This window comes from Prinia subflava, chromosome 2 (genome assembly GCF_021018805.1).
Source record: "Prinia subflava isolate CZ2003 ecotype Zambia chromosome 2, Cam_Psub_1.2, whole genome shotgun sequence".
Classification (NCBI taxonomy): Eukaryota; Metazoa; Chordata; class Aves; order Passeriformes; family Cisticolidae; genus Prinia; species Prinia subflava.
Genome location: NC_086248.1, coordinates 75,466,754 through 75,479,959, shown reverse-complemented (window position 1 = coordinate 75,479,959; position 13,206 = coordinate 75,466,754). Strand labels below are relative to the sequence as shown.

The 13,206-nt window shown below is 37.7% G+C and overlaps 1 protein-coding gene across 6 annotated transcripts in view; it reads right to left on the bottom strand.

Annotated features, from left to right (window-relative positions):
* Positions 1-3,506: 3,506 nt before the first annotated feature.
* The window catches only part of PDE10A (phosphodiesterase 10A), a 360,121-nt gene continuing 350,421 nt past the window's right edge, over positions 3,507-13,206 (bottom strand). For all 6 annotated transcript variants that reach the window (XM_063390617.1, XM_063390616.1, XM_063390618.1 and 3 more), the window contains one exon: positions 3,507-13,047. In XM_063390617.1, the coding sequence (XP_063246687.1) occupies positions 12,930-13,047 (118 nt within the window). In that variant the 3' untranslated portion in view covers positions 3,507-12,929. The remainder of the gene's footprint in view (positions 13,048-13,206) is intronic.

Genomic DNA, 13,206 nt, shown 5'->3' with positions numbered 1-13,206 from the left:
TTCCAGCACAGCACTGGTCATCATAGCTGCCTGATCCAAAAGTCTGTCCTTAAACTGGCATACATTCTGCAGATTAGCACAGAGCAGCCTGAGCTCCTCCTTTCAAAGGAAGTCACAAAACAGCTGAACCCAGTTATGGTTTAGAACAAACATGAAACTTCCCATCCATGCCCAGCAGCAATCATTCACAGCCAGCTCTTCTGTGTATGACGACCACAAATATAGGTACATCAGTGCAGCTTTGTTACTCTTGAAACATGCAGGCATCAAAAACAAAGTCTCTGTTACCTCTGAGCTATTGCTCCTGCTTCTCAAACTATGTTTGTGTAAAGGGAAAAGAAGTGACAGCATTCCTTCCATTACTGTTATTTCTGCAGTGGGGCTTTTTGTTTGCAATGAACAACAGAAAAGCCTGCCGAGAAACCAGATCTGTTGGTGCAAATTTTATGGATACTATCTTTCCCCTAAATGCCCTGAAATACAAATATCTAATGCTTGTTATGTATTTTGTCACAGTCATGAGTTCAACTTGCTTTAATTTCATATTGTTATTAGAGAAAAAGACACCATCAAGCAGAGGGCAGGGTTTGAACCAACCATTTAAAGGGTTGGTTATATTTGGTAAGGAGCCTGAACCAGACCAATGCAGCAGGAGTGGCCTTGTGCTCACATCTATGGAGCAGTTCAGAGGCTGCACAGGCCCATGGCATTAACCAGAGGCAGACTATGGTTATGGAAGAGGCAGAATGAGGGTAGACTCTTTCTAAGTTATCTCTGGCACAGAAGCAGTTTAAGTGATGTATTGAGTCAATGTGTAATCTGTGCTCTGTAATGGGCCAGCACCAGCACTGCTGCCAAAGGACAGACCCAAAGGTGGGGAATGGGAGCAATCAGCATTTGTATTATTAGAGTAGGTTTTCTAAGGTCACTGCCAACCAGCACTAATTACACTGATACTACTGGAGTCTAAATGGGCATTAACTTCAGGAGCTGACCACGATTAAAGCATTTACACCTGTCCCAATCCCACTTTAAGGCTGATCTTTATGAAAGGAGTCAGCAGGACCCTTCAGGGAAAACCCACATGAACACAGCCAGAATCCAGCCCAAAGTTTTTTCACATGTCACCATAACAGAGCTGAAAGCTCCAGGCTGCAGAGGGAAAACAGCAGGAAGATGAGTGAGGGAGGTTCACCATCAAACTGGGATAATTCAAACCTGATCGCTGTGCAGGCCTTATACAAAGGAAAAAAATGGAGCCCTTGAACAAAACCCATCCATCAAAAAGTGTTTATAGACTCGGAGAACAGCACCACAGCCCAGATATTCAGCAGTCACAGCATCCAGTCTGATCAATAGCATAGGCAAGGCTCATGTCATCACCTGCAGTGGTTTGGGTTTCAATCATAATGGTTTTCCCTCTGTCCCCCCCTGGTTACAACAGACTTTTCCCCAGTTGTCACTGCCCCCTAAACTATCAATCCTTGCTCCACCATCCCTTTGTTCTGAAAAGGGTCTGTCCAATTCAAACTGGTATTGGTCCATCTGGACTGTTGCCTCCCGTCGTTGTTTCTTATTGGTGCCATGTTTGTCACTTATTTCTGTAAGTCCACCCCTGTCCCATTCCTACTGGTTGAAGCCTTGTCCCCTCACTAAGATCCTCCCCTAGATTTAAATCCTGAGATTCCTCTTGCTGCCGCCCTTGGATTTTGATCTCTTTCAGGCAATAAACCTTCCTGGAAACTCAAGTCTCTGGACCTCCCTTTGTTCTTTATCCTCCACCTAGACAGAAGGCAGTTGCTAGTGTGGGGCTCTGGCTCCATTGGGGTTCTGCCCTGGTGCTGTGCTCTGGGGTGGTTTCCCCGCTGTGCATGGTGCCAGAGGCTGGGCCAGCCAAAGCTGAGGGTATTGCACCCATCAGCACCGTGTCAATCACCAGCTCCAAGCTCCAGACTTAGATTTAAGAGAACTTCTTATTTTATGTCTTTAACAAAATCAGAATTCCTTAACAAGTTAAAATCTGAGACAATTTTTTTTAAATACCTGCTATGTAGCTGTTCATCTCCCTCCTACTCACACTTTTATACCAGAAACATAACCTGGTAACATAACATAGCCATAACATATAGTCCAAAGTCCTGAAAGCCAAGCTTGTCTGCTAGGAAGCACTGCTGCCCATGCAGAGAGAGGTGAAGTGTCTTGACGCAATGCATCTTAAACAGGGAAAAACAGGGTGCCCAGACTTGTTCTGAGAAACTGCTGGCAAGTTGCAGTATTTCGTTTGTGTAGTAGGAATAGCAAAAGCAAAAGTTTGCCAGCATTCATACAATATGTGGGGCTTCAATAGATCCTATGATTTTACCACAGGTCTAAAATCAAAGTTGGAACTGTAAGTCACAATGTGGTATATCTTAGGTGGCTTTTCAGCAATGTCACACTAGACCTCCCACTCTCTGGAACTTTCATTCTCCCACCATAGACCCTTTGAATGCATTGGCTGATTACATTCAAACTTTAGAGAACAGCCTCATAAATAACCAAGTTCCATATTTGATAAAAGAGGTGGCTGCTTAGGGAAAGGACTGGGGTCCACCCCATAACTTTTTGTTTTTTCAGCCAGATTCTACAGAATATGTGAGTCTGTGTGTCACAGCCAAAGCACAGCAAGGGATGAATTATAATAGAGAACAGAGAATTCAAAAACCACACGTAAAGGTAGCAGAAAACTTAAATTAAGCTTTTCAAATCTAAGGAAATAATGCAAATCAATAGGAAGCTGAGCTTCATCACCTCTGTGATCAGAGAAGTACATGTTTGGGAACACAGTGCAGCCTCAGGCCCTTTGGGCAGGATTTCACATCAGCTCTGCTCTGTGGATTCCACCAGCTAATAATGCTGGGAACAGAGATGATGACCACAGTCTCCTGTCTCAAAAACTTTTCTGAACAGGGATATAGTTGGTTTAGTTGTGTCTACAAGCTTGTGGCTTTGGTGAGAGGCAGGGATGACTTTACCATTGGTACTTACCTTTGTCAAACAGAGAGGGTTTACAGAACACCCTCTGATCCTATTAGTGCAGTGACAGTGATGTGCAGAACGATTTCCAGGTGAGATCCCTCACAGTCACAGCTGTATGTGACTACAAGAGAGAAAAGTGACTGCAGCATTTTTAAGCCCTCCCTACTTTGCAAACACACAATTTTCAGCAAGGTAGGGATTGGCCACATGCTAAAAATCCTTGAAAAAGTTATTTCTCAGCATTTTAAATGACCATTGTTTTGCCTTTGTAAGATTTTTTCTTTTCATCATTTATTTAGGAAGTGTGTTTCTGAGTATTCTCAGCCTGTTGCCACCATAAATGTTGAGGTTCTATTATTTGCAGCAATCACAATAGCTATTTGGAGTCTATATAACCTGCAGAAGAAATACGCAGAGAGTTTATTACCAATTAAAATGCAACTATTCTCAGAGTAATAAAATGTGGGCTTGGGTTTTTTTGTTAGCTTTTTGTTTGTTTGTTTGTTTTTGGTGGGGTTTTTTTGGTTGGTTTTGTTTTTTTGGTTTTTGTTTTGTTTTGGGGTGGGTTTTTTTTTGTTTGTATGCTGTTTGGGTTGGTTTTATTTGGTTTTTTGTTTTTGGGTTTTTTTTGGGTTTTTTTTCAAAATACCACTCTAGAAGAATTTTCAGAAGCAATTCTCTCTCATCATTTCTTGTCACGTAGAAATTAGAGCATGTTACATTTTTCTCCTAGGTTACTTCTGTTTTAAACAGACAGTGATAGCAATGTGGGTATGGTGCTGAAGGAAAAAAATATAGGCATTTTAAAAATAGTTGCTTTTATGGACATGCACAGGAAAAAGCATGTGAAAAATTTGGATTAACACTGTAGTGTACTGTGTAGAATCACAATTTCTAATTAGATCCAAACTTACTACAGAACATAACTTACTCTGTTTATTTTACTTTTTTTCAAGATGAAAGTAGCACTAGTGAAACCAATGTTCCCAATCAGTTTATCTCCAGGAAAACTTGAAGAGACAAGCTCCAGAAAGGAAAACAATTCCGTCTGTTCCAGCCCATCCTTTCTCTCTGCTTAAGTCTCCAGTGTTCCCCCCAATCCAGGACAAAAATGGTAGTAATGTCTCTTATGGAAGGAAACAAAATGGGTTACAGCCATCAGCCTACCTTGTAAAGTTCATAGAAAAGACAATTCCAGGCTGTGTCAACCACATCAGCCTTGACTGCACCAGCATAAACATTTAATTATAGCATTCTCAGTAACAGGTTTCTCTTGTTTAAAATACAGTTGTGTCTAAAACTCAGAGAAAGAGTTAGTGATCAGTCCCTAACAAAAGCCTTCCCACATCTGCAAAAGGAATAATGTTCCACTCTAGTTATCCCATGGTTCGTTTTATATTGACTGACTTGACAGAAAATTATGACAAAGATCTTCTCTTGCTACATGTTCCAGTTGAAAGAATGTGAAAAAAGTAATTCCTATTTACCATGTGACTGTCTGCTACAGCATTTCCCATAGCATCAGTATTTCTGGGGAGGGGAAATATGTGTCAGAAGTGTTTTGTCAGATGGAGGTTAGATATCAAACAAAATGGAAGCTCAGGTAGATCCTGCAAACTTTGTTTCACTGTGACTAAAAGCTAGCAGCAAAGGAATAAAGATACATGGCTACATCTATGACACAGGCTACGCAGGATCACTTAAATTCAGGGAATTGGTAAAAGATCTTGTAAATGAAAAAGCATCTTGATCTCGCTCTTAGTCCTTTCTTGTCACTTCCTAAACAAGTTCATAATACAGCTTCACCATCAAAAGAAAGTACCAGGCTTCCCAAATACATTCATTTGACCTATACTGACATGGAGACACCATCTGAAGCATTTCAGAAAGCTCTTGGTAAGCATTACATGGTGCTTCTGTGAAGCAGTGATTCTGTATGGGCACCTCATGCAATTCACCAGAAAATTTACTGAGCAGGAAGACTAAGGAGCTGAGATTTCAGATCAGCCTCCTTAGTTTAGGCTGCCCAGTGGCTTCCCTGTATGCATAGCCCATCTTCCATTTCCCATCAGCCCTCACCTTACTCTCATATGGCACAGCACTCACTTCATTCCAAGCCTTTCAGGTATGTAATACTGGATGAAAATTATTTCTCTCAGGACAGGAAGAAACTAAGATCTCCTTTGCAAATTCCAGCCAATTAGCTCAGTCTTCAGTAGTCACTCTGTTCTCTGTACTTTTCATAAATCTTGGAAACACAGCCCTGCAGAATAGCTTTACACTTTTAACTTCCAATCACTTGAAACAAATTAGCTCACAAAAAGTGAGAGGATAAAAAAGGGCTGTAGAGATGGCAGTCTGTTGTACTCAAGCAGTCCTCAAAGCGGAAAGAAAAAAAATAAAAGAAATTGCTCCACCCAAAAATTCATAGCACAAAAAGAGCAGAAAGTAAAGAGGAAGAAAATAGGAAGTTATCTGATGACTGGAGCTGATTGATAATTTAAAGGATCCTAAGAATTATTTTTACCAGCAGCCCTAGAACAGGACCTGCAAAATGATTGCAGAGCAGGAACTACGCATGTGGTGCCCAAATCAATTTGCCATTGCCTTCAAATAGAAGTCAGTAAAAATTTAAAACAAAATTTGCTACAGTGTTTAGTTATAGGACTTTGATTTTTTTTAAGATTATATGTTACTGCAGCAGCTCAAATGTTAAAGGTTCAACCATATATGCAAGCTTGAAATCTTTCCAGTGTGATTTCTTACTCTTCCCCTCACATCCAGAGAAAATGGAAAAGGAGGTACTCATCAGCAGCATACCTGAGGGCATCACAGCCCTGTGATATTTGTCCTCACCTGACAGGAAAATAAATATCTTTCTCTACATACATTTTGAATTCTAAACTGCACGTTAGCAGGAGTATTTCCCAATATGCATAACACACAAAAAAAGAAAGTGTTCAGAGGCTTAAATAAATTGGAAAAAAAAAAATCCAGTGTCTGGCAGCTTGCACAAGGTTATAATGAAAATCTGTCAGAGAACAATTTTGTTCCTTCCAGTCCATAAGTATAATGGTAACAGATGTCCACTGTCTTTCCAAATGAATTGCAAATATTCTTCTCTTCCAGCATCAGTACATTTTCATGTTTGGAAGAAAAGCACATCTTGCTGGCCTTTTTCCCATGCTACTCATGTGAGAAACTACATTTTTTTCTGCAAGGGGGATTTCTTTTTGTCTCAAGATGTAAAATACACCTGACAATGAATATGCTTTTCTTTCCACAAGACAGTAGCAGAAAACAACCTGGACTTCCCTAGATGGAAATTAACTAAAGTTAATTCTTCTATTCTTTATGATTAACTTGTTTATCAAAATTATCCATATTTATCACTGCACCACATTCACTACTGCTATTTACATTGATGGTAAAATTTTCAGTGTCTTCTGACAGCTACTGGCTCTTTTAGGTGATTCTTTTTTTAAATTCCTTCTTACGTTATTTGCTTTTGTCTGTTTTTTTCTTAAATTTCTTTTTTTTTACAAAACCTATTTTTTTTTCATTTATGATGGGCTAATTAATTAGTGCATATTAACACCAGATGTTCTTTCTAAATGCAGCAGAAATACGGCTAAAGGAACAGAAGGAACACTACAATCATATTCTCACCTGTATTCACAGAGCTTACAATGTTGTTAAAAAGAAAAACTACTAATGCCAGCTGCATGTTAACAAATGATATGGTGAAAGTAATTTTGTCCTGCCAGAAATGTTACCAAAAAAAAAAAACCAAAAAAAAAAAAAAAGAAAAACTTTACCTGCTGTAATTCATTCTTTTCTTGAGTCTCAGATCTCTCTTTTCTTTTAGACTTTTAAATGACAGGCATCATGCACACATGAGCTACTTTGTGATGAGTTTCTCTGTAACTCATTCTTGACCCAAAGATCTTCATCTTTGTAAGCAGCTTCTGTGGTACAGGTAGATCTTCCAGAGCGCTACTGAAACACACTGGAAAAAAACTTTTCTCCCTAACCTCAGGAAGATTGACTACAGATTGAGGAAGGGGAATGTACCCTTAGCAATTGTCTTCAGCAAAATAAGTACAAAAAAGTTATCACCAATACTTGTTGAGCAGGTGAAAGCCATTAATATTTCTGTCCCAGAGCTCTTGGATACTTTCAAGTAAGACAAATTCAAAGCTCCTCAAAACCAACAGCAATACTCACTTCCTCTACAAACATCAGTGAGATAATGTTAAGATGCTTTTACGTTTATATTTTCCATTATCTGTAAGGGAATATATGCAGGCTTGATTTTTGTATGTTTCTGATGATGTTTTTCAATGTCAAAGGGCTAAAAATGCTAAGGGAAGCACACCGAATGGACAGTGACCATCAGCAGCAAAGCACCAGGCTGTGCTACAAGAGCTAAGTCTGCACAACAAGCAGAAAAATATGAAAAGGCATGTAATTGACTGCTACCAATTTAAAAATCTTGTCCAGAAGGTCATTAACTGACGTCAGCCTATAGATCCTCACCAACACTACAGAAACAGGTGGAAAGTACTAAATTAATTGTATTTAGAGAAACATTCCTCTTCTATTGCATTTCCCTCAAAATAATTTAGAAGGTTTTAAATTTAATGAACAAACTCTAAAAATGCATTAAATGTCAGTGCAGTTTCTCTTTCATCGCTAAAGCTGGCCCTTGCAGCAAACAGAGCTTTCTAGAACGACTGGTCACAAGAGTATATATTAATTGGAGAAAGACACTGATTTATTTTTCTTCTTTTTTTCCCCAGCTATTTTTTAATTTCATTTTTGATGTGTTGCTCAGAATTTTGCTTTATAGTTCTCTGAACCTACCTTGGATTTTCAGGATACTGGCTGCTGTTAAAGCCCTATATTGCTTTGGACTAGACCTTATGAATTTGGATGCAGGATTTTTTTTTTTTTTTACAATTCAGCATCTGAGTCTCTCAATTCCCCCAGGTAACAAATGATTCTGTATCAGCTGCACTGACATTATTCACATTCACATTCCATCTGTGTGGAAGTTATCAGTCTTAAGCAAGGTAAGCTCCTGGCAGCAGGAAGGCAAACAGAAAAGGACATCCCTTTGCGGACAACATGAACCTGCAATAGGTGATAAAACCATATTGAAAAAAAGTCTTATGTTGGGAAAACATATCTTAAAAGGAAGAAACTGCAAATATAGAGAACAACAAGCACTGCCTATTCAAAAGGCTCCATCACGTTTTGAATCACTTTGTGCTGTGGTTTACTTGTGGCATAAACACACATATATGCACACACATTCCCATCCCTCACTTGCACTCCCAATAATAGCAAAAATAAACATGAAAAATAATATTAAAAAACTCTGTATTCAGTAATATTCACACCAAAGTATATGTATAGATATATCCATTAAAATTATGAACATTTCTAAATATATTTTATGTATCATACATATATTTATATGTATAATTACATATCCACAGAAGTTGTCTTGCTGTGCTAAAGCCAGCAGTAAAAGCAAAAACAGGTTTCACAATAGGACACCCATATATGCATATGTACTGGCTGTTTGGTTTGTGAATTTATTTACAACTTAACTATATAATAATAAATGCTTACTGTTCTATTGTACAAACGTAATAGTAAAGGTTTAGGTTTGTTTTTTAAATACAAAGACTGCAAATGAATACATGAAAAAAATTACACACCATGTACAGTATTTATAATTTATAAATGCAAAGTTAAGACCTCTTTAAATTATTGCACTTGCATATTTTTTTACAAAGATAGTTTATATGTATCATATATATATATATATGTGTGTGTAAATATATATATATATAAAACAAATTTTTCAGCTCACTAAATGTAGTAAAGTTGAATGTTGTTACCTTGAAGTTCTTTCTTCTCCACATAACAGCCCAACCTGAATTTGGAATATTTATGCAACTACTCTACAAATCAGTTTGATCTACCCTAGAAAGCAGTCCGTTATTTTAGGTTTATTTGACAGAGTATACACCCGTATTACAATCGAGCACAGTTTTTGGTCAGAAAGCAAACAAAAGTTATGATGTGCCTTTGCTAGGTTGGGGTATATAACCTAAAGTTTGAACATGAACTTCCTTGTAGTAGTGTGCAGAAAGCCTTTTCTGTGTTTAGAATGAATAAATAATTTGTTCCACTTCACAGAACTGGTCCAATATCACAGTGTTTGAGGCAAATGCATTATTTCAAGAGGGTCATGATTGATTTGAGCATCTAATAATCTCTATTTTTTAAACATGAATAGTGCTTTTTGCTACTCCTACAATTTTAACACTAAATGGTCTAAGTGCAGTCACAGCAAACTGTTCACACTGTTTTAAGTTTACACACAGGAGAGAAATCTGTGCAACATAAAAAGATGAATTCCACTCTGCATGTGCGCGCCAATTTAATATGCTTGATCAGACACACCAGCTAAAAAAACCCTGTTTCATTTCTCTGATGGTCACTTATAGAAAAAAATTACTGCCATGAGTTGAACCATTACAGTAGAATATTGCAAAACCATGCAAAATTCATAGATTAATTGTAACAATGGAATTTGTCATGCTGTAATAAATATACAACATCTCAGATGAGTACCATGCTATGTCAACTATTTTTCTCAGTCAGTGCATGCCTTTCAGGCACCTTTTCATAGTACCTTGGAAATGCTCAGTTACAACTTCAAACAGTGCTTTCGTGTAACAGGGAAAAGCAGCTGGAATTACTATTAAGAAAAATTCAATTCCAGGAACATAAAAATCTAACAATTCTAGGAAAGGAAAGATCCATTAAGCTTTTTTTACATTCTTTTGGGCAAGATAAGTTTTAGTAGGATAAAAATGCAAGGAGGAATTACTTTTGAGAATTTAGCTTAATGAGTCAGATGTCTTACAAATCTAGATGTCTTAACTGATTGTGAGTTAGAGTCCAGAAGTTTGAACAATTAAATCTCAACGCATCTTTGAGCCATGACATTGAAATGCAGCTCCAAAGTCTAACTTTTGGTGGGTTTGACTTTGGAAGTGCAGGTACAAGTGTTTTAACTACAAAATATTTACACATACAAATCTGTAAACGCTAAGACAGACTACATTTGTTTTTTAAAAAAACAGCTCATCATGACTATTTTTTGTTGGTCTAGGTCCTAACAAGGAGTAATATTTTGTCAGGACCTTTCTCCTTTTACCCACCAGGAAATCAAACCAAAGCACAGCCACTGGAGCCAATTCTTAAAAATTCTAATAGACATTATACTATAGCAAACACATTTTAAGTAATTTGGTTAGTTCAGTACTAGAAACAGAAGCTGATTCACTTGAGACGATAACAGAACAACTTATTGCCAATTTGACAAATTTTCCAGGGAAACATGGCCTCTTATCAGTATTTATAAACTTCAAAACATAACATAGTGTGTGATACTGCCAAACATTTTTTAATGGTAGGAAACAACTACTAAAGTTGTCTTTGCTGTCAGTGAGTAAAAAATGAATGAAAAGCTTTCCATACTCACAGATACAGTGTAATAAGGAATACTTTCACACTGCTTTTAAGATCAGCATTTTTAAGTGGAAAGGGGAAGAAGGGGGAAAATAACAGCAAGTATATTTAGTGCAAATATTTTTAAGCAAATATACTTAACCCATGAAGGAAAACATTGCATCCAGTTGTTGGGATATCTGAATATCAAAGAGCATTTTTGCAGTCACTACAGATTTAGATAATTTCCATGTAAATTAGGAACCAACCATGGATTATGTCTCAAGTATTTAGTGGATGAAAGGTTGCATCTGAATTATTTAGCTGAAACAGAATGGCTAAGGAGGAAAGTAGAGGACACAGCATGAGATATTATTCATTCTACTTTGGTGTAACTGTTTCTTGCCATGTTTTTCTTTTTTGTTTGTTTTTTCTCCTTTTCAATTCCAAACCAGTTTGCTGTGATTACCAAAGAACTTCTGCACTTAGAATTGGTAAGGCGAACTAAAAAAAAAAAATAATTATGGGGCTGTTGCTAGGTAACATGCATCATACAAATACGATAACTTCATATTGAATTCTCAGCCTGTGGGATCTCTATGTACAGCAAAGGCTTAGGTGCATTTATACATTATGCGACTACGGATCACGTACTGTACACATAAACAGATACTGGCATGTGCTCGACCATAACAGAAGGCAAAACTCAAGAGGCCAAGTTGTTCACATGAAACCCAAAAGCTGGCATGCCTATTAGAGCAATAGAGCCCAGGAGACAGGGGATGGAAAAAGAGAACCTGTGTTCTGTCTTTAGGTCACTACCATTGCTCGTTGCAGTTACACAATGGCCGTGTTATCACGGAACCTCCACAAGAGTGCATTACCTGTGAAAAACGCACATAATGCGGTATAGGCCGTATGTGAAAGGTATGCAAAGACGGTGCTTTCACCTACTGTGTGGATCACTACGAAGAATTTTTTTCTCATTATTTTTAAGAGAAAGACAAAGGCAAATTAAATGTTGTGAAATGTATTCTGTACAATTGCACTAAATTTAAGAGAGTGGCATTACATCTAAGTCTGTGCATAAGTTGGGAAGGCTGAGGCCTAAGTCAGCACAGAACTGTAAACACACCATTTAATGTACTTTTCTTCAGTTAGCTATTCTTTCACTAAGAAAGGCATTTCTAAACCTGGAAGTTTTGCTAACTAGGGAAAAAAAACCAGACAAATGGAGAAGTTTCCTAATTTCACTCCTCTTGGGATGGGGGAAAAAGCAGTAGAAGACATGCAGTGCTACTGTGCAACACAAAAGCTAGTCAATACAAACACATTTTTGATTTATTGTGATGGTACCACAATTCCTCTTATCAGACCTGACTTTTCTGACAAGGCTTTTGTTCCCAGCAGATAGCATACTTCAGGTATGTCTCCAATACCTTTAAAAATACAGCTCAGTAGGTAGAAATAAAAATGATGACTTAATTGTGAGCTAGGCAAGGAAATCTTTGCTGTCACATTTAAATTTTAGTCTGATATTTCTGTCACTATGGATACAAAAAACTCCAACCTGAAACTCCCTCTCATATCAGGGATAATTATCCAGTACTTCCAGTGTTTTAAGGGAGGATTTGTCTAGGTTTAAAAAACATTCTAAAGAACAAAGCACCATCACTAGTTCTATCAACATTTCCCTTGTGAGTGACAGACAATTGGCATCATGATGCTTAATGAAGTACTTTAAAACTTTTACCTGAATGTTGGTTTTCCTTTAGTTTGCAGCAAGAGAATTCACTGTAACCTAAGCATAAATTATAGTCTCCAAGGATTCTGCTGGAGTTCAAACTGATTACAAGTAGATCACACATAAACATTCACGATAGCAATGGGTATATTGTTCTATTTATAGCCAAGAACTCCCAAGTGACCCTGGTGTTAAAGCCAGCCACAGTACAGTATAATAAAAGTACCATTGAAACCCTTACTAGAAAGATACAATTTAGAAGTACCCCGTAAGATTCCCCCCACCCCGTCAGTTTTAAATTAAGGCCTCAGCAATGTAGCCCATGAGATAAGGCCAGTCTTTTATATTCACAAGTTGTAAGTTCTCTTTTGATAGCTGACTCCAAAACGTCTGGGTTGTTGCTTTCCCTCTGTTTATGTTGTGTCACTGATGAAGGTCAGGAGATTGGCTGCCAGAGTCATTCAGCAGAGGTAACTCCATGGGTGTTACCTTCCTAGGCAGATCTACTTAGCGTTTTGTAGCTTTCCTTTTTTCTTTTTTTTTTTTTCCCCCAAATAAAAAGGAAACAAAACAAAAAACAATCCCCAAAACAAGAAGGGGTGCTTTTCAGGTTAAAGCAATCTGTTGCTACTGCTCAGTCATCAATCTTCACAGGAAGAGAATCTGAGGTCCCAGGAGCAAGGGACTGAGAAGAAATCCATATAGAGGCTTCCTCACCTCTCGTTACTTTCTCCCATTGGTTGAGATTGTCCCTGGAGATGCAAAAAAGTCAAAGGTAAGACACAGTTCATAAGTTTACTGGGATTTATTTCTTCCTCACAATGTCTGCTGTACTACACTTTGAGATTTATATATATATATATAAGTATATTTATATTAGTACCTGTATGTCATCAAGCTTTTATCATCTA